Source organism: Onychostoma macrolepis, chromosome 24 (genome assembly GCF_012432095.1).
Source record: "Onychostoma macrolepis isolate SWU-2019 chromosome 24, ASM1243209v1, whole genome shotgun sequence".
In the NCBI taxonomy this organism is placed as follows: domain Eukaryota; kingdom Metazoa; phylum Chordata; class Actinopteri; order Cypriniformes; family Cyprinidae; genus Onychostoma; species Onychostoma macrolepis.
Genome location: NC_081178.1, coordinates 14,973,949 through 14,995,630, shown reverse-complemented (window position 1 = coordinate 14,995,630; position 21,682 = coordinate 14,973,949). Strand labels below are relative to the sequence as shown.

General features: G+C 35.3%; 1 protein-coding gene across 1 annotated transcript in view; it reads right to left on the bottom strand.

The window, feature by feature from the left end:
* rttn (rotatin) overlaps positions 1–17,059 on the bottom strand; it is a 78,032-nt gene extending 60,973 nt beyond the window's left edge. Inside the window, exons 1-10 of the mRNA XM_058765158.1 lie at positions 16,912–17,059; positions 15,271–15,458; positions 14,815–15,010; positions 14,512–14,589; positions 13,272–13,362; positions 13,061–13,175; positions 12,122–12,269; positions 3,021–3,186; positions 1,814–1,998; positions 1,569–1,684 (exon numbers count right to left, since the gene is read on the bottom strand). Coding sequence (XP_058621141.1) covers positions 1,569–1,684; positions 1,814–1,998; positions 3,021–3,186; positions 12,122–12,269; positions 13,061–13,175; positions 13,272–13,362; positions 14,512–14,589; positions 14,815–15,010; positions 15,271–15,458; positions 16,912–16,942 — 1,314 coding nt within the window. The 5' untranslated portion in view covers positions 16,943–17,059. The remainder of the gene's footprint in view (positions 1–1,568; positions 1,685–1,813; positions 1,999–3,020; positions 3,187–12,121; positions 12,270–13,060; positions 13,176–13,271; positions 13,363–14,511; positions 14,590–14,814; positions 15,011–15,270; positions 15,459–16,911) is intronic.
* Between the last annotated feature and the right edge of the window lie 4,623 nt (positions 17,060–21,682).

Genomic DNA, 21,682 nt, shown 5'->3' with positions numbered 1-21,682 from the left:
TTTTAGTAATTATAGTTTAACAGAGTTAATGGAACACTTCCAAACCAAGACATTTAATTTTAGCAAAGTTGAATGTTTGCAGTTTACAGTTAACTCTTGTGCAAACCTCTTAATAATGAAAATAAAATAATTCTTTACAATTCAACAAAAAACAAAAATACGCAACTTATATGTATACAATTTATTAATTCATATTCATGTTCATATTCAATATGTAATCTTGTTTAATATGCCAATAGTTATCAAATCAAAGTTTTCAGAGTTACTAGACCGCATCAGCCAGTTGAGTTTTTATGAAGGTTGGAGCTAAATTCTGCAGGACAGTAATGGCCCTCCAGTGCTGGATTTGAGGAAACATGCCCTGCGTCCCAATGTGCATACTATCTACCCTATCTGCCCTAAATAGTATTAAAAATGACTAATATCAGATAGAATTTAGCATGGACAGTGTGCACATTGGGACGCAGGCATGTTCTTTGCAGTCATCATTGAAACTTTATTTTTGTCCATCTGTGTTTTCAATGCATTAATCTGTTGCATTTTTTTGCACATACGAGCCACCGGTGCACACTACTGTATGTCCCGTCTCCCTCAATAAACGTACACAATAAGAAGACTTATACTACTCAAAAATAAATGCGATATGGTGATTTAAATTATGTTTGCATTATTTTTATGTTGTTATGTTTACTTTGACGAGCCGCTCCAGCGCGCACGCGCTTCAGATGAACGCAATCAATCCCAGTTCTAAAGCCCCTTTTACACAAAAACACAGCGCGGCTATCGCTTTCTCTCGTTTTGGATGTGTTTTATACAGTCAAGGCGGTGCTCGTGTCATGGACTCGAGGCGGACGTTACCATAGTAATCGCAAAGCATGACAAAATGACTATTCACTAAAGTCAGCTCATCCAAAACTTTTAATTCTGTGTCTGTTAACGCACTGTCATGTTGTTCTCGCACGTCAAGCACGCTTTTAAACGTTTGTGCGCTGTAAGATGTGCATTATTATTATTATTTCCCATTTCATATTTTATAGTTATTTATTTCCCATTTCGTAGCCCGCGTCTTGTTTTTTAAATGCAAAAACGCATTCTCTGTGAATAGCCGCTTAAGACGCAGCTCATGTGCATGAAGCGCCATCTATTTCGCTAAACAACCACAGGTCCGATTTTCTGGCACAGAATGAGAGCTTATTAAATCACGAACACGATTATTTATTTTTGCTAATTATTATTTTATTTTCGTTCGTTTTTCAGTTACTGTTGTTAGTTTAGTTTAGTTTTAGTTTTTCATTTATTTAGAAATTTTTATTTTATTTCAGTTTACGAAAATGTTTTTTGACCGATAGTTTTAGTCTTAGTTTCAGTTTTCGTTTACGAAAATAACCTTGGTGCCATGACTGATTTGCGCTGATAGCTTAACATTCTACAATGACCATCTGTCCCTCAGAGTAAGTGGAGTGGGTGAGATGGAGCAGCGACAGGTGTGTGTTTGTATGCACTAATGCAGACATCAGCCTCATGGCTATGGATCTGCACTGTGGAGGAGGGTTATTGAAGAAACTTGCCAGCTCTGTCGCAGTCAGGCTGTGCTCGTCCCACACCTCGGGGGCTATGCTGTCTCCCAGCAGCCCCTGTGCCTCTGCCAGCAGCTCTAACACCCGTTGGAAAACCTTCAGGCTCTCTGAGAGGGCGGGGATGAAAAAAAAACAGTATGGGAAATATGATGAGTGATGGAAGCATACGTGTGAGGGGAACGGCAGCAGCTGTAGCTGCGTTTGAAACAGGAAAGAGGGTTTAAGAGGACTCTCACCTGTCCTGATGAGAGGGAGAGCGTGCTCCACGGCCGCCACGGCGAATCTAGCCAGGCTCCACTGCTGCAGCTGCAGCTCCAGTGAGTCCTCCGCTTCCATCTCCGGAGGGAGCTCCGGGTGGGGCTGCGGGAGGGGAGACTGCTGGGCTGGCCTGGGGGGAGCCCCTCTCTGACTGCTGCTACTGCTGTACCGCACAAATCAAAAAGAATTCTTAAATCGCTAAAGACATGAATGGTTGTGAGCAACATCTAAAAAAATGAAAAGATTTTTCAAAGGTGGTGACGAATACTTTCACTATATTTCATACTCATCTTTTCCAACATAAACCTAAATTTAGTAATTATAGCCTTTAAATGCCATATTTCACACTTTGTAGTTTTTCTCATTCTAAGTCAAATGTTTGGGGTGAATATGATTTTTTTTAATCGGTGTATTTATCTGACCAAAAAAGACAGTAATATTGTGAAATATTATAATAATGTAAAATAACAGTTTTTTTTATTTTAATATATTTTAAAATGTAATTTATTTTTCACACTTTGTAGTTTTTTTGTAGTCAATATATATATATATTAAAATGTAATTTATTAGCTAAATTTTCAATAACCATTACTCCAGTCTTTACACTTTTCACTTGATCCTGCAAAAGTTATTTTAATATACTGATTTGGTGCTCATGAAACATGTTTTATTATCAAAGTTGAAAACACAAAAGAGTGCAGCTTAATTTTTATTTTTATTTTTTTTTTGTAGAAACTGTGATAATAGTTTTGTTTGCAATTATTCTGAATTCATTTGATTCATACTTTTGTAACAATGTAAAAGTCTTTACTGTCACTTTCAGTAAATGTAATGCATCCTTGCTGAATAAAAGTACTAATTTTTAAAAAAAAATCTTACTGACCCAAATCAGTTGAATAGTAGTGTATTTTTTGTAAAATTCCTGTACCTTTATGATTTCTATATGTAAATTACCTCTGGGCAAGTTAATTAAAAATTTATAATTAAAATAAATATTTTTAAAAATATAATAAAAACAAATGGCATGAACAAATATAAATATTTAACCAATTAAATATTTTACAGCTTATCATAATTCCAAAAAAAAAAAAAACCTTTTCCAGGCCTGGAAACACTCTTTTATTTAAAAAATGAACAAGGAAAATCCTTTCTTCTATTTTATTTTAAAGGTAGAGAATAAAGCACCTAGAAGAGGCAGCATCTCCATCCTGGCCATCCCCACCTACCCGCTGACCGGGTCTGCCCACCACAGAGGGTCTGGGGGAGATTTCCTCTGGGGAAGAGACTCCCGAGCGTTGGGTAGCCCTCACCTCTTGAGGGTAGGAGATAGATGAGTTCTGAGAAACAGGGTCTAAAGGGGTGAAATAAGATGGATTTATAAAAGTATTCAGCATTTATAAAAATCTTAAACTTCCAATTTTAAAATATCATATAGAATAGGAGCTAAACAATAAATATTTAAAAGTTTGGGGTCAATAAGATATATTTTTAAAGAAATTAATACCTTCATTCAGCAAGGATGCATCAAATTGATCAAAAGTGACAGTAAATACACTTACAGGCCTGGTTTCACAGACAGGACTTAAATTAAGCCAGGATCAGGCCATAGTTAGTTAATCTAAGTATCTTTTATAAACGTGCCTTAAAAACAAAAAAACAATCAATGGCACTGATATATATATATATATATATATATATATATATATATATATATATATATATATATATATATATATATATACATACATATATATATATATATATATATATATATATATATATATGATAAGATATGCCAGTGCAAGTGCAGTGCAGTGCAATGCAAAACAGCTCAGGCATGCATTTTAGTCTGGGTCTAGGCTTAAGCCTTGTCTGTTATACAGGGGATAGTGTTTATAATGCAGTTCTTTGAACTTTCTATTCAAAGAATCTTGAAAAAATAAATGTTTAGAGTTTTAACAAAATATTAAACACCATTATTTTATTTTATTTTATTTTTTTTTTGTCAACAACTGTTTATTATTTTATTTTATTTTATTTTATTTTATTTTATTTTATTTTATTTTATTTTATTTTATTTTATTTTATTTTATTTTTTTATTTTATTTTATTTTATTTTATTTTATTTTATTTTATTTTATTTTATTTTATTTTATTTTATTTTATTTTATTCAGGAATAGTAATATAAAACAAAAAGCAGCTGTACAAATTTAGAACCCACCCCAACCCTTCCCACCCCTGGTAGACTTTAAAATAAAATAAAATAAAATAAAATAAAATAAAATAAAATAAAATAAAATAAAATAAAATAAAATAAAATAAAATAAAATAAAATAAAATAAAATAAAATAAAATAAAATAAAATAAAATAAAATAAAATAAAATAAAATAAAATAAAATAAAAATAAAATAAAATAAAATAAAATAAAATAATTTATATTAACAGATAAATAAATAATAAAATAATTTTTACAAAGATTTTAGAAAAGATGACAACATTAAAAGCTGAATGCCATGAATTTACAGTTTTCACATTAGATCCATGTATACGAGAAGTTGAGAGTTCCATCGAGATGAAGTCCAACAAATACACAGTCCAGGTTCGTCTGTCCATTGTGTGAGGAGCATTCCAATGGTTGACTAGCAATTTTTTTGCTGCTGTGAGAGCAGCTAACAGTAAACATCTTTGTTGGATGGACAAGGTGAAGTCCCAAAAGTCATTCATGAAAAAAATGGCGCGGAGTCAAACATATCTCAGTACCCAACAAATACGATAAGTCCTGTGAGAGCTGAGTCCAAAAAGTTGAGAGAGAGGGGCACTCCCAAAAATAAAAATAAATGCAAAAACGTGCCTAAAACTCCTTGGGAACAGAGATTACACTTAGGAGAAGATGACAGATTCATATAAAAATGTTTCATTGGAGTCAAGTAAACCCTATACAGCAATTTCCAATGAATCATTTGGTGATTAGGGTTTTTAGAAGACAATTTAAACACACCCCATACCTGATCCGAAAATAAAACTTGCACATCCTCATTAAGATCCTTAGCCCAAACAGTTATAATAGATAAAAGGTTTGTATGAATGCTCAAGAAGAAAGAGATAGATGACTGAAGCAGAGGAGGGAGATTCCTCAGAAGGAAGGATTACTTTGCGCAAAGGGTGAACAGGCAGTTGAGAGTTCCAAGGCACCTCATACGCCCGTAGGGCCGATCTAATGCGCAAATACATAAAGAAGGAGGTGCCTGGCAGATTATATTGAGTTTTGAGATTCTGGAAGGATTTTAAACCACTATCATCATGGATATCTCCCAGTGTTTACTTCATTATGAGTCCATTGCAGGCAACGAAATGGAGTACTGCCTGACAAAAGGTTATTATTGTGAAAAATAGGCAAATGCCATATTGTAACTAGTTGTGAACATCTTTCAACATCCCTCCATGTGGAGAGGAGGTGGGTTACAATGGGACCAAACCGAGATTTACACTGCCTAAGTGGAACCCCCGAAAAAACAAGATGCTTCAATTTATACGGATAAACAATAGATTCCTCAATTGCTCTCCAAGACACAGAAGCGTCAGGATCAAACCAAACTGATAAAGGGCGGAGGAAAAAGGCTTGAGCATACAGTCTAAAATTAGGGAAAGAAAGACCCTACATCGTTGTAAGGTAGTCAGTTTAATACGAGGACGTTTCCCATCCCATATATAGTGACGTGACGTGATATACCATGAAACACATGCATCTAGTTTGTTCCAGTAGCCAACCGAGGATACTTTGGCTAGAATACTATTATAGTTTTTTGAGATGATTTCCTGCAGGGAAGGAAAAACATCTACCCCCAAGTACTTAAAGTTTTGAACCAATGGAATAGATATAGAAAGGGACATGAAAACAATTTTAGAATTGAGGGGAAGTAAACATGACTTACTCCAATTAATTTTAAACCCAGAGAGAGATCCAAAATGGTCAAATAAATTCAACACATGAGGAATAGAATGTGACGGCTTCTCCAAAAACAATAAGATATCATCAGCAAACAAAGAATGAGTATTCCGTATATTTATGGGAGAAATAGTTTTAGATTGTCGGCCCGCTTGAGCTAAGGGTTCCAAGGATAGGGCAAATAACAGAGGAGAAAGCGGGCAACCCTGACGAGTACCTCGATGTATAAAGAATGGGTTAGAGCGAACAGCACCTGTGAGAACAGCGGCTGCTGGATTGGTGTACAGAACTTTTATCAGATTTATGAAACTCGATCCTAGACCCAGATGCTGTAGAACCGCCCATAAATAGTTCCATTCTAGCTGATTTTCCCAATTTTCCTAAACTCTTAACGCAGTTAGCCCAACATCAGTTTGTATAGGCTATACAATTAATGCATTTCTTGTTGCTTTGACACAAAATGCATGCAGTTAACACAATTTTTTAACTTTTACACACAAGCTCAACCAAGACCAAAACAATGGATTTTTACTTCCAATGGATGCTGCATGCCAAAACATCACAGCTGAACACTGTCAGGGGTGGATAAGGCATACCAAAAGATACCTTGCCAGAGAAGAAGATATTCAGGTGTGATGTGGATGAGAACATGTGGCCAAATGCAGAAGACCGGGCAGATTAGAAGATGACTTTTTTATTTATATTTTATTCTTCTGTGGCTTTTTCTGTTTGTATATTTTGTACTTTCATATAATAAATGGCAACTGTATTGCATGTTTTTGTTATCTTGCAGTAATATCCTGTTGCAAATAAAGCCTTTACTACAGTAATTCTGTCTCTGTCTTCTTTTTTCACAAACTGTACATTCTATAAAGCTACTCTGAGATGGGTCATTCATTTTTTGTATTTAATTTTTGTAGCAAAAGAAACAAAATGCATGCATTTACCAAACCCAATGAAAAAAAAATGTAGAGAGGCTTCAAAAAACTGCAAAACACAATTTATGATCAATACAATATAGTATTGTATAAGGGCAGATCTGACACAAAATAATGCAGTTTCTGTAATTCCGTCTGATGTTAGAGTTTTTATGATATTGTGCTATGATTGACTAAATGTTCCTGTGTTAGTGTATTATTGTATTTTGAAAATTAGTGTTGGAGTTTAGTTTACAATGTGTGATTTTGAGCATGAAATTAACCGTTTTGCGAATTGTGTGTTGTAGGTGTGTTGGTGCATTAGGAGTTTAGAAAAATTGTTAGAAGAATTGAAAAAATTGTCATAGCGATTGTAAAAAAAAAATGTAATAGATGGATGAAATGAGCCTTGAGTAACTGAAAAATGTATCATATCTAACATGAGGGGGCCTAAATCCGACCAAAAAGTAGTATACAATTCGATTGGAATACCATCTATGCCTGGGGATTTCCATAGCTCCTGAAGAGTGATCGGTTCAGTAATGAATCGAGTTCGGACCTAACCGCCATGATTTTACTGAGTGTATTGTCTGAGAAACAACGTTGATTATCTCTAGTGAGATTCTGGAGCTGTGATTCCATTTCAACTATCTTTTTGTGTCCGTTTTTCTGAAGGAAGGAGGCATATGAAATTGAGTTATTCCTTATAAATCCTTTAACTGCGTTCCAAAGTGTTCGAGGATCATCCACTGAACCTTGGTTAATTTCAATAAACTCAGAAAATGTATTTCTGAATTGACTGCAAAAGTTTTCATCCTGTAACAATTTAGGGTTAAATCGCCATCTAGCGGCACGAGATAGCCGAAGGATCATAGATAATCTGCACAAATTTCCATCATGATCCGACAGAGATAAGGAACAGATATCGGCATCACGAACAGCTGAAGATAAAGAAGTAGAAATGAAAATATAATCAATTCGCGAATAGGATTTATGAGTAGCAGAAAAGAAAGTGAAAGACTTAGCAGAAGGATTTAATAAACGCCAGCTATCCACCAATGAGGATGAGGTTACACATTGCCGAAGTTTGTCTGAACAAAAAGTTTGAGAGTGTGATTCCTAGGGGTGTAACGATAAATCGATTAATCTAATGCATCGCAATTCTCTCTGAAATCGATTCTGAGCTTAGTTTTAACAGCAGATGGCACTGCATGCTTTAGAAACAGCTTGCTTTCAGTTCCTTACACACACACCACTTGAACTTAAAATAATCATTCATAAAGTTCAAAAAGGTTGAAGTGAATTACAAGAGGGTTCACAGTGGGTTGTGTTTACATTAATCTTGCGTCATAAAAGCATAAAAACAGAGGTGCAAGTACATTTAACCACTCAGTTGAATGCACAAGCGGTCTTCTTCGCGAGCATTTGAGTGTGCAGTTAAAAACTAGCCTAGCGCGCCATCTGCTGTTAAAAACTAAGTTCAGAATCGATTCAAGAGAGAATCGCGATGCATTAGGGAAAATCACAGAATCGATTTATCGTTACACCCCTAGTGATTCCTTTGAGTCTACCATTAAACCACCCCCACCATTCCCGTCACTATTCAAAAAACATAAACACATTCCCATGAACTATGGCAGATCAAACCAAGAAAAAACCTTGATCTGCCAGCACCCCTTAATATGATCCGTGGCGTCAACAAAAACCTGCACATTACTGAAGCACCAACATTGGCCCCATAATCACATATTGACTAGGTTGTATCTCTATTAAAAAAAAGAAAAAAGAAAAAAAGTAAGCAATACTGTATGCACAATGAAAGCTTCTAGTAACTATGAATTAAGAAGTGAACATTAAAGTGAACAGTCAAAGAGACCATTTAGAGAATCTCTTCTCCGATTAGACAGCAAATGTTCAGCTGAAGCTCACTGAGAGTTGGTGGATAAATGGGATCTGAGAAAAACTCTTGCTTCTTCTGGGGAGTATAGCATTTTAGGTTCACCTTGATTGAGAATGACCTTCGGCATTGCAGGATAAAGAAGAAAATTCTGGATGCCAGTTTCTCTCATTTCCTTCCTAACTGGCACAAATGCACTTCTTTTTGCGGTGACCGGAGAAAAATCTGGAAAGAAAGACAGCGTTGCTCCGTCGGATGTTTTCACAGGGGCGTGAAGTCTGGCGGCCCGCAGAATGAGCTCCCTGTTTGTGTACCGCAACAGTTTAAAGATGAAAACCCGTGGTTTAGCGTGATCTGAGGTAGGGATGCACCGAATATTCGGGCCACCGAAAATTTTCGGCCGAAAATGGCCCAAAAGTGCATTTTCGGTTTTCGGCCAAAAGACTTTTATCACCGAAACAATACAGCCGAAATGTTGTGATGACGCAAACAGAAACCGCGACCTGCACGTGCTTGTCTGAAGCAACATGTCTGCGGTGTGGACGGATGTTTTCAAATGGAGCGGCATTTAATACACAGAGCCGTAGTTCACTGACAAGCTACGCAATATCACGTTCAATATCGCAGGCGATTCATCTGTGATTCTGAGCGCGAATTGCGTAGTTTGTCAGTGAACTACTGCTCTGTGTATTAAATGCCGCTCCATTTGAAAACAGGTGATGGAGATTTAACGCTAATCACGGAACCGGCTTTACTGACGAGATGCGCATGACTATCGCATGCAAAATATCGTGCAGCCCTACCTGAAATCCAAACATTACGATCGCTACGCTGAATATGAGAGGAACGCGGCACAGAAAAGGAAAACGCTTCCGAGCACGCCCACTCCGTCTGTGGCGGACGTTTTTGAAAAGGCAAGGAAGTTTCCCAGTGATGGTGTCAAGGCAAAGGGCATAAACATACACAAAAGTTAACATATGGGATATGGCAGTCTTTGTTTTGATACACTATTATGTTGAAGGCCTACAGAGAAAATATTATTGTATCTTTAAGCAGTTGCACTTGTTCTGAATGCACTTTCTTGTAGTAGTCCTACAGAGAAAAATTTAAAATGCACTTGACCTAAATGCACTTTGTTTTTATGAGAGAACATTTAATTTTACAACCTTTCAGCAGGCCAGTAGGCCTGTACATTATTATTTAATGTACACATGAGTGGGGTCAAGTTAAACATTTTAGTTTGAATTTTATTTTATACTGTGCATTGTTGCAATGTGCTAAATAAATATTTGCATAATTTGTAATTGATTTCTTCTTTGAAACTTTAATATTAATTTATGCAATTGCAATGCCTTGATTTTAGTAAAGTTAGTACACCGTCGTGGCCATAAATGCAATGGTACTAATAATTGGCATAATTTCTTTCGGTGTTTCGGTTTTCGGCCTTGGCTTCCTCTTTTTTGGTTTTTGGTTTCGGCCAAGAATTTTCATTTCGGTGCATCCCTAATCTGAGGAGAGCCTTGTGTACACACGATGCGCTCGCTCCAGTTCAATCTCTTTGCCTGCCAGAGACGGGAGACACGTCGGTAGCGATCTTTTCAAAAAGCCCATAGGGTCATCCTTTTCAGAACCTTCAGGCAATCCGGCCAGATTGCTGCGTCTATAGCGATCCTGTAAGTCCACAACCTGTTGCTCGAGGGATCGTGATCTGCGACAACTTTCTTTTGTTCTCTCATCTACCCTGTAAGAAGATCTAGTTCAGAGCATAGCGACTGAACAACTGACATGTGCGAAGCGAACTCGTTCCACGTCGCCGTCAACTCGGTTCTTAAAATGTCCTCAAAGTGTGTAACAGTGTTCGCCATCTTGTCCATCATGTCACTCGCGATCGGTGGCTTGGATTTCTTCTTAATCGGAGAAGCCGACGGTGACAACTCCTGCTATTTATGATTATATGCCATCAATGTATTATTAACAAATCAGCAAAAAGGGGCCAGACGTACGGAGCCCTACTCAAGTTCGACTAGGTTCATGAGCATGCCACGTGACTCTGCAGCATTATTTTCAACATTGATAATAATAAGAATTTTTTTTAGCACCAAATATTACAATCATTTCTGAAAAATCGTGGGACACTGAAGACTGAAGTAATGATGATTTCAATTCAGCTTTGATATCAAAGGAGCAAATGACATTGCAAAATACATTAAAATAGAAAACACTTATTTTAAATTATAATATATATATATATATATATATCAATATTAGTGTTTTTAATGTATAAGAAGAGCAGAAGAGACTTTCATTTAAAACATTTTTAAAAATCTTACCGACCCAAAACTTTTGAACCATAGTGTATGCAACTGATATTAAAGGGATAGTTCAGCCAAAAATGAAAATTCTGTCATTAATTACTCATCCTCATGCCGCTCCAAACCTGTAAGACCTTCGTTCATCTTCGGAACACAAATTAAGATATTTAAGATACATTCCGAGAGCTCTCCATAGACAGCAAGGATCCTTCCACGATCAAGGCTCAGAAATGTAGCAAGGACATCGTTAAAATAATCCATGTGACATCAGTGGTCCAACCATAATTTTACGAAGCTACGAGAATACTTTTTGTGCACAAAGAAAACAAAAACAACGACTTTATTGAACAATTCATCTCCTCTGCGTCACACTATAGCACCATTTTGGAGAGTATCACATACGTAAACAACATATGCAACGTATGTACGCGGATACGCAGTTTATGTCGTTTACGCTTTGATCTGAACGTAAACAGCGTATCTGCGTACATACATTGCATATGTTGTTTACGTATGTGATACTCTCCAAAATCACTGCAAAAAATGCTTTTCTTACTTAGATTTTGTCTTGTTTGCAGCCAAAATATCTAAAGGATATCTAGGATTTTCTAGACAAGTAGAAATTGTCTTGTTTTCAGAAAAAAATTAAGTGAGTTTTTGCTTGAAACAAGCAAAATAATCTGTCCATGGGGTAAGCAAAATAATCTTGTTTTCAGTTTAAAATTACAAAAAATCTAAGAAAAGCATTTTTTGCAGTGATGGCGTCTATGGCGCGGAGCAGACAAATTGTTGAATAAAGTCGTTATTTTTGTTTTCTCGTATTTCTCATAGCTTTGTAAAATTACGGTTGAATTACTGATGTCACATGGATTATTTTAACGATCTCCTTGCTACATTTCTGAGCCTTGATCGTGGAAGGATCCTTGCTGTCTATGGGAGGGTCAGAGAGCTCTCAGAATTCATCAAAAATATCTTAATTTCTGTTCCGAAGATGAACGAAGGTCTTACAGGTTTGGAACGACATGAGAGTGAGTAATTAATTTTTGGGTGAAATATCCTTTTAATAGATAAGCCAATGCATGTATGCATGTCAAAAATAAATAAATACACTTTCTGACTTTTAGAATGCTACAAAAATCTAAAAAAGATGAGCTAATATAAGTGAACCTCCACAGAAGAAGTTAACATATTTATAATGGATGGTATTTGTACCTTGCTTGGCTGAGCAGAAGCTTGGATCTCTGTGGAAACGTAGGCGGCTCCTCAAGTTCCTGCAAAGCTGTTCCAGACAGGCCAATGCCTGAAACGTCAGGTAGCTGACATCACCATCAACATTCAGACCGAGAAGTGACAGCAGACTCTAGAGGGGAAAACAGCAATATATGACAACAGAATTTGATGTTGTCTTGTAAACCTGCAAGAACATGTTTAGAATTGTTATAGCATTACAACACAACTGCGTGATCTAAATGCTGCAAGTGTTTCAAGGGAAGTGATTCTACATTCAATTAGGCACTAAATAAAAGGCCACCTGATACTGACTTTTAACTTGTGTAATTTGTACCAATTTAAAATTCACTACCCCTCCAGTGATACCAAAGCAATGCCAATGAATCAGGTTGATTCAATAAACCTAATTGAACTGATCACTCCAGAGTCAGAATCAGAGGCACCTTCAATTTTTAAACAATTAAACAAAAGATCAAGAGCATTAAGAAAAAAAGAGAATGCTTCCAAAACAATTCAAACGCTTTATTCTAGCACAACAGAATAATAAGTCATTTTCATTGAGGCTATTGAGACTACATATCTCAGAAAGAGGATCTCAAATGTGTCCCTGCCAGCACATTCTTGACAGAAATACAGCAATGCTTGTCGCTCGGTTTTAAATGCTTGTACTAAAACGGCTAGTGTCAGCTTGCCAGATAATCACCACGGTACAGTCCTAGACATAAGACACGATTTGCCGCTGTCACTCCAATATTTTCCAGACTTGAATGCATTGTACAGCCAATCAGATTCTGTGGCATTCAATTATAGAATGGAACGGGGATTACGGAGCCCACAATATCACTTTCATCACTGTCACTCAACTTATGAAGCTCCCATCAGGGGTTAAAACAACTGACAGAAATGAAATTTAAATCTTACTTGAACTGTACTTGGCCTTTGCAGGAATATTTCGGCAGGGAAGTCTTGCATGATGACGTCACGAAGCAGCTCGCAGGTGGTTCGTACTAAATTGTGATTGTCGCTTCTGAGGGAACTAAAGATTGAACAAGCGACAGGTCATTTCGGCAATAAGATATATATATTAGATAGCATCAGTGGTAAAATTACACCAAGCAGAGGGTACAAATACCTTTCATTTGAAGACAATATATGTCGATCGGTTGTGTTCAAGGACAGCCATGGGAAAACAGAGAACTTCAAGCATCTTACAGAAGTACTGACTGCAGGGTAAAGAAATAAAAGAGTCAGTCTCAAGACTTTAAACAAAGGCAACAATTTCAACAATATGTGGATATGTTAATATGCAAATTCTGTCAATATTTTATGAGGGCGAGTAAATGTTGACAGAATTTTCATTTTTGGGTGAAATACTGTACTTCAAGTCTGTTGTACAATGTACATGTGTTTTTATGCATGGCAAACTAAAAGATTTGGTTTCTGAAATATGTTGAACACAACTGTTCTTAAGTTAAGTTAAGTCGTGACGTATTGTCAAGTATTGTCAGCAACATTGTATAACTAGATAACAGATTAGATTTTGACAGAATCGTAAGAATGATTTGGGACGGCCTCAGTACAAATGGTTGAAAATTACTTCTTTTTTTGTAAATAAAATTAAAAGCCTCATTAAAAAAAAATTATTGTTTAAACTTAAGACTTATTTTGAAAGATAATAATACTTTTTTTTTCAGTAAGGTTGCATTTAATAATTACTTATTCAATGTATTTAAGGATTTATTAAATAAATGCTCTTCTCTTGTGAACTTTTCTATTCTTCAAAGAAACCTGAAAACTGTATAATGATTTCCACAAAAATATTAAGCAGCACTGTTTTCAATGTTTCATCAGCACCACATCAGCATCTTAAAATGATTTCTGAAGGATTATGCGACTCTGAAAACTGGAGTTACGGTCATCACATAAACTACATTTTAAAATATTTTATTGTAATTTATATATGGCAATAATATTTCACAACATTAACTTTTTAACTTTATTAAAAAATATTTTATTTTATACTTTATTTAGCTTTATTTTTGCTTATTTCAAAACCTTTATGAAATATTAAAATTTTATATAAATAATATAAATGTATATCTTTTTGACAGACATAAAAAATTGCTAAAATGTTAATAAAATTGTTTTTAAAAAATAAAAAATAAAGATATTAGCATGCAAATCTGCACAATTGCCCCAACCTTTCCAGCAGAAAAAAATACTTGCAGTCGAGTCCTGACAATTCTTATCAGTGTTGATATTAGATTATTTAACACATACATTCGACAGTGATCCATTTTACAGATTTAATGAGTTTAAGTTCTCTCTGAAAGTTAGTTAACGAAAAGTAATTTGATGTTGATGTCACCTACATGATACTCTGGGGGTGGGAGCATCTGTCTGCTTGGGTTTACTGCACTGGAAATATCCCCTAGTCGACGAGTCGTCTTCTGAGAACACAAAAGCAGCTGCAGTTGAAAAGCGAATCAGGCCCAGCACTTTCATGCTTTCCTCTGCCTTGAATCAGACAGTCTACTCATGTTCAATCCGGAGCTGCTGTCAGACAGCAATTCAAACAGGACTATGTGGCAACCCTGACATTGGTTATAATGACATCGATATCTACAGTAATCTGCAGAACAGACGGATATAAAATCAATGTAATGTTTTTATACCTGTCTGCAGCGAGGGAACAGAGTGTGGCTCATAGGAGGTCGTGGGTGGACAACTAGGCAGGGCCTCTGGGAGGTGGAAGAGCTGATCGAAGATGCCGTCTACGATTGTTCGGAGGCGAGGATCCACATTAGGCGAGAGCTGTGTTAGGAATTCGACAGCCCCTACCTCCCGTAGCATTTGGGCTCCGGTTGGGTGCTTTGACATGGAACGGAAACCAAAATTAGATACTACTCAAAACATGCCATCTAGCAGAATAATCTGCCTGGTTCTTTCTGTGGATGCTGACATCCACTTGCACTTTTTTCCCTTCATGATCTGATTGGTAATGAATAGTGCCACTGCAGTGAGGCCCATTAAAACATCACTTCCTGTCATTGAGAACATCTCACTAAATGCAGCCTGGCAATATAAAGACACTCAAATCATTTTACATACCTTCTGTGCATTATAATTACCTTGGACAGCATGCCGATCAACTCCAGAACTTCCTCCTGCAATGGAACCTCTGGAAAATTAAACCATTCCAGAAGGAAGACAAACAGCATCCTTTCTTGGACCAGATCAGGAATGGCGATGAGACCATGATCCAGTTTGCTTCTGATATTTTTAAGAGCCCGAACTCTGATTTCCACTAAGGAGTGCCCTTATGGAGAAAAATAATGATGTATGAATACAGTATAATGCAATGCAACAATTTACACTCTTTACACTGCAAAAGTACTTTTGTATATTTTTTCAATATATTTCAATATTTAAACTTTCTTAAAGGGATAGTTCACCCAAACATGAAAATTCTGTCATCGTTTACTCACCCTCCACGAGAACACAAGGAAAGATATTTTGAAGAATGTTGGTAACCAATCAGTTGATGGTAACCACTGATTTCCCATAGTATTTTTTTTTTCATACTGTGGAAGTCAACCGTTAACTTTAATTCGGTTGCCAAAATTATTTAAAATATCGGTAACACTTTACAATAAGGTTCATTAGTTAACATTAATTAACAACATTAGTAAACATGAACTAAGAATGAAAAATACTTCGACAGCATTTATTAATCTTAGTTCATGTTAATTTCAGCATTTACTAATGCATTATTAAAATCACAAGTTGTGTTTGTTAACATTAGTTAATGCACTGCGCACTAACATGAATAAACAATGAACAACTGCATTTTCATTAACTAACATGTTCATTGTTTGTTAATGTTATTTAATACATTAACTAATGTTAACAAATGACACCTTATTGTAAAGTGTTACCAAAATATTTTATTTTGCGTTCAACAACTGATTCATACAGGTTTGGAACAACTTGAGGGTGAGTAAACAACAGAATTCTAATTTTTTTGGGTGAACTATCCTTTTAAATCAAGATAAATTTGCTTGAGAAGCAAAATTACTTAACCAATTAAGTCTTGTTTTCTGAAAAATGTATCAATTTAATGAGTTTTTGTTTAAAACAAGACAAAATATCTTCCAGTGGGGTCAGAATAATATTCTTGTTTCTGCTTTTAATTTTTTTTTCTTGTTTTAAACAAACTCACACACACAAACTTTGAAACATTTCTCAGAAAACAAGACTTAATATCTTAAGTCATTTTGTGATACAAGCAAATGTAGATATGCGTTTAGATATGTGTACAGCAAAACAAGACAAAACTACTAACGTTAAGCGAGAAATAGATTTTTGCAGCGTATGCATTTTCCAGATACTATAACACAGATTGCAGTTCAACTACACAAGTTTACAAAAAATGTGCAGATTGATTGTTGTTATCAATATCATAAACTAAATACAACAAAGAAAACTTTGACAGACCCTTTGTGCGTGAGCTGCTATGAAAACGCAAGCGCAACAACGTTATATTATCCTTTGTATGACTTCAACAAACTAAAGAAACACTTTTTTGTAAGATACAACAACAATACTAGCATTACTGGCAATTATGCATAAGTTACATGTTATGCCAAATAACAGTTATCTGATCAAAACATACAGCCTCACTTCTGTTTAGCTAATCAGGCTACTTCGATGTCAGCTGTTTGTTTTTTAACGCTCAAAAAGCCGACTGCTTCTCTTATAAACCGTCTTACCGATCTTCTTTATGAGCGATGATAACTCCATAGTTGTTTATCTCACAGGTGGAAAACAAAACGGACTACATTTACTGTAGATCAACGGCGGTTTTCGGTTAAACGTCACATCCTTGTCACCACGGGCAACGTCGCGGGTCTGTTTTCAACTAACGCGCCACTGTCATGCACTTCCGGTATATGTCAGATATAGCTACATTTACATTCACATTCAGTCATTTTGCAGACGCTTTTATCCAAAGCGACTTACAATATATGTGAGATATGTGAGAGAGGCCGTGCAGATTTGTTTGGGCTTTACAACAGCTTAAAACAAACATATATTTTGCTAAATATAAAGAATATAAATCAATAATTGTATTCTGTAGGCCTACATAATTTATCTGAATGCACTCTTATGAACATGAAAGAAAAGTACATTTTTAGCATAATAATGCTATTAATTTACTCTTGTTTTTATTTTTTTTCTCTAAAAGTTGTAGATTACTAAATAATCTATTTTTAATTATTTTATTTACAACTGGGCCAGTTTTTATTAAGCTACTAAAGTTTTCAATACTAATTACTATACATGTAATATAGAAATAGACCTACTTAGTAGCCTACCAGTGTAAAATAAAACTAATAGCCTACTAACACAGATAAATAAATAAAAAATATCTGAATGTACTCTTATGAAAATGTAAGAAAATGTATATTTTTAACTTAATAATGATGCTATTGATTTACTCTTGTTTTTCTCTGTAGCAAAAGTTGTAGATTACTATTTATTTATCTATTTTTTTTTTTTTTTCAGTTTTTATTAAGCTACTAATGCTTTCAATACTAATACATATAGTCCTACTATAGCCCCCCATTGTAAAATAAAACTAATACTAACACAAATAAATAATACTCAGTGAAAGAAAGTACTTAACCTTCAGTTAAGGTGAGCCTCAGGAAGTCAAACTAAATATTATTGTACTATTGTACTTTCTATTCATTTATGTGGTTTGCAGTTTTTGCAACCCTGTTACCAAAATGTACATTCAACAGAAAAACTTTGTTTGTGTTCCACAGTTTAAAACAGAAGTCTTAGATGTTTAAAAAGACATGAAGGTGAGTAAATGATTTCATTTCTGGATAAACTGTCCATTTAAATCTAGCTTCATTTTATGTTAAAGCTTTTATGTTAGAAAACAGTGTATAACATTTCTAATAATTCTCACAGTAGTACACAGTGGATTTGTGCCTTTATTCATGCTATGAAAAAGTCATGAGACACCAAATTGTACCATATTTGATGAATGTGCATGTTGATCTCCAGTTTTAGAGGACTTGATGACCTACAAGGTATCTTTTATTGATTTCCTGGGTGGCATTTGTACTGTGACTCTTTTCACTAGCTAGAAATGTCACTGTTCATTACAACACTGATACCTTTATAAACCACACTGTTTACACACAATAATATATATTACAGTGAGATGAGTACATTGATCTGATTTAATTTCCAAACATGATCAGCGTACTAAACATTTTTTAGGCATCATTGCGAATCCCATCAACTTTCTAGAAACCTCAAACATTGTATAATAATGGTGTGCAAAGACTCTAAAGCTTTATATGATTTTACTGGTTATATTTATTTGGTGACTAAGATTTTCACACTCTGGATGGTGACATATGACAACACAGTAGGATCCTCAAAAGTGATAATTAAAAGACTTCTAGATTTTGATGGACGGCCCAGCAGGCATACATTTTTTAGGTGACAGAGGACAAAGCTGTGATATTGTATGATTTTAGAAAGCTGCGATAGATATTAAAATTAATACTGCACATATATTTATTTTTTCATAAAAATACACAGTTGCATCACAGGCAGAGCATAACTGATATTAATTTAAGTATATAGGCTTAAGACATTATAAACAATTCAAAACAGAAAAAAAAAAAAACATTATAAAGACATTTGAATATTCCTGAGCACAGTACATACATTGCAATTAGTTAAAGGAACGGTTCGCCACTAAATTAAAATTAGCTGACAATTTACTCACCATCTGGCCATCCAAGATATAGATTGTAGATGTAGAGTTTGTTTCTATATTGGATTTATCACTACATCACCTGATCCTCTGCAGTGAATGGGTGCCGTCAGAATGAGAGCTCAAACAACTGATAAAAACATCACAATAATCCACAGTAATACACATGACTGCAGTCCATCAATTAACATCTTATAAAGAGAAAAGCTGTGCGTTTGCAAAAAAACAAATCCATCATTAAGACATTTTTAACTTTAAACAAGTACTCTATTAATAATACTGCTTTCTCCAGTGAAAGAGTCTGAATAAGGAGAGAAATATGCACAGGTCAAGCACCATTTCCAAGCAAAAACTGTCCAAAACAGTTCTAAACAAATATGTTGATGGATTTTGGTGTGAGGACAACATGGACATTTATTTACTGGAGGAAGTGTTATTTTTTGGTCAGAAGTGAGAAAGTGTTTGAAGTTAAAGCTTCTTAGTAATATATTTGTTTCTTACAAACACACGCATATTTACACTTCACACAATGTTAATTCAGCTGACGGCACCCATTCACTGCAGAGGATCCACTGGTGAACAATTGATGTAAGTATTCTGATGAAGAAACAAACTCATCAACACCTTGAAGGTGCAGAAATTTTAAGCAAATTTTCATTTTTGGGTGAACTATTCCTGGTATTTTAATCTCTGAATATAAATCCATTGTATATTTGTTATGACATGTTTATTATTTTATTTTATTGTCCTTGATAAATATCCCAAGATCTTCATCATCAAATAAACGGATGTCTTGTGTATCTGTGTTTCTTTATTAATAACAATCTTGAATCAATAACAGCTCACACTTTCTACAGCACAGTCTGATGAGCCTACAATCCACAAAGATTGATTATATAACATTTTGGGCTGATTTCATAGGACAGGTCTTCTGGATAGCATCGGATGAGTTTTCCACCTTTCTTCCATCTGTCTTTATATCAGAACTAAATGCCTGTATGTGGCGGATGAAATATGATTTAAACACATAAATGTTCACCATGTGCTCACTGTGATAGACCCTGCTGATAATCAGCCTAGATCTGAGATCAGTCATTCAAAGCATTTCAGCCTGAGGAAACAGACTGCACCTTCAGATGAATGTGTCCTGGGTTCGGTATGATTCATCACCTCCTCTGGAACACTGAAGCCTCACTGTCCAAATCACTCTATTTGTCTAAAACACCACAGTGCTGTGGTCTCCTCCCTGAGCGGTCCGACCGGTTGATATGACTCTCAGCACATCCCTGACCTGAAGACCTTTGGACTGATTTCCCTGTTTTATTTTCCACATGGCTGTCTCTTTCTGATATGCGAACCTGCGATACGGAGAGGATCGCTCTGCGTCTTTTCCCACTGTGAGATAAAGTGCTTGGCTGATGAACCAAATCTATCGCCCTGGCTTGCACCCATGCTCCTGCCCGGACTCATCATGAATATTCCGCACTAAGAGTCCAATATGGAACATAACCCAAACACATTTGATATCGCAAAGACCAGGTAGACACTCCGATTTCTTATTTGGTTATTTTGAAACTCTTTAGACTTTTTATGACAGTGAGCGAGTTGTAGGGGTTATCTGGAAAAATGCCGATTTTGCTTTGTTCAAGTCACCGTGAAATTGGACATTTCAGTTTTTTTAATGGAATATTATGGGGTTTGCTAGAAATAATTTATCTGTACATAATTGTTTTTGTTTTATTGAAAAACATTAACTTCCCCTCCCCCTCACAACACCATCTCTTCTCTGATGATATGTGCACTGACTCAATGGTGGGACAATTATTTCTTCCCTCCAGCTCCAGTTACTCACATGAGATCACAGCAATTAACAAACAACAATCCAGTTAATTTCAGATGGACATAATCAATATAGAGCGGTGTAGGTGTGACGTCAGAACCCGGAACACTAATTCACCGTTGATTCCTTCAAGATTTTCCTACATGGGCTTTTATAATGGGGTTTTTCAATTTATGAGTAAAAAAAAAAAAACCTGTGGTAAACATAGCTTGAAAATACTTTGGCCATTTGTTCTACAACACAAACTACACACACTCACACCCCAAACTGTCTTATCTAGCTACTTATTAGAAACATATGTTTTCAAATATAAACATGACTGCTTTGAAATTTGTTTTATACGTCACAATAGATAAGTAAAAACTATTTGACCCAAAAATGAAAATTTGCTGAAAATGTATTCACCCTAATACATTACATCCCTTGCTTACCAATGGATCCTCTGCAGTGAATGGGTGCCATCAGAATATATATATATATATATATATATAAAAAAACCTTGCAAATAAATTTCTTCTCGCATGACGTGTTCACTTGCACGAAGGCAGGAAAACAACTTCTTCCCTCCAACAACTTGTCACTCACATGAGATCGCAGCAATTAGCAAACAACAACAATCCAATGATTCAATCAATTCCTGATCGATAAAATCAGTTCTCACCCATATATTTTTCTTCTCATTAGAGAAGTCGTTTCCCTCAGGTATATGTCATGATAGAGGAAAAAACTGAAAGAATAACAGAAATTATTATAATAAATAATATAATACATGCTATTCATTTATTTGTGCATTCATTCGTTTGTTTGTTTGTAATTAATAGCATAACACATTCAGGAAAGAATTTTTATTAATAAAAAAAAAAAAAAAAAAAGTGCAATGTTATTATGCGAGCATGAATTT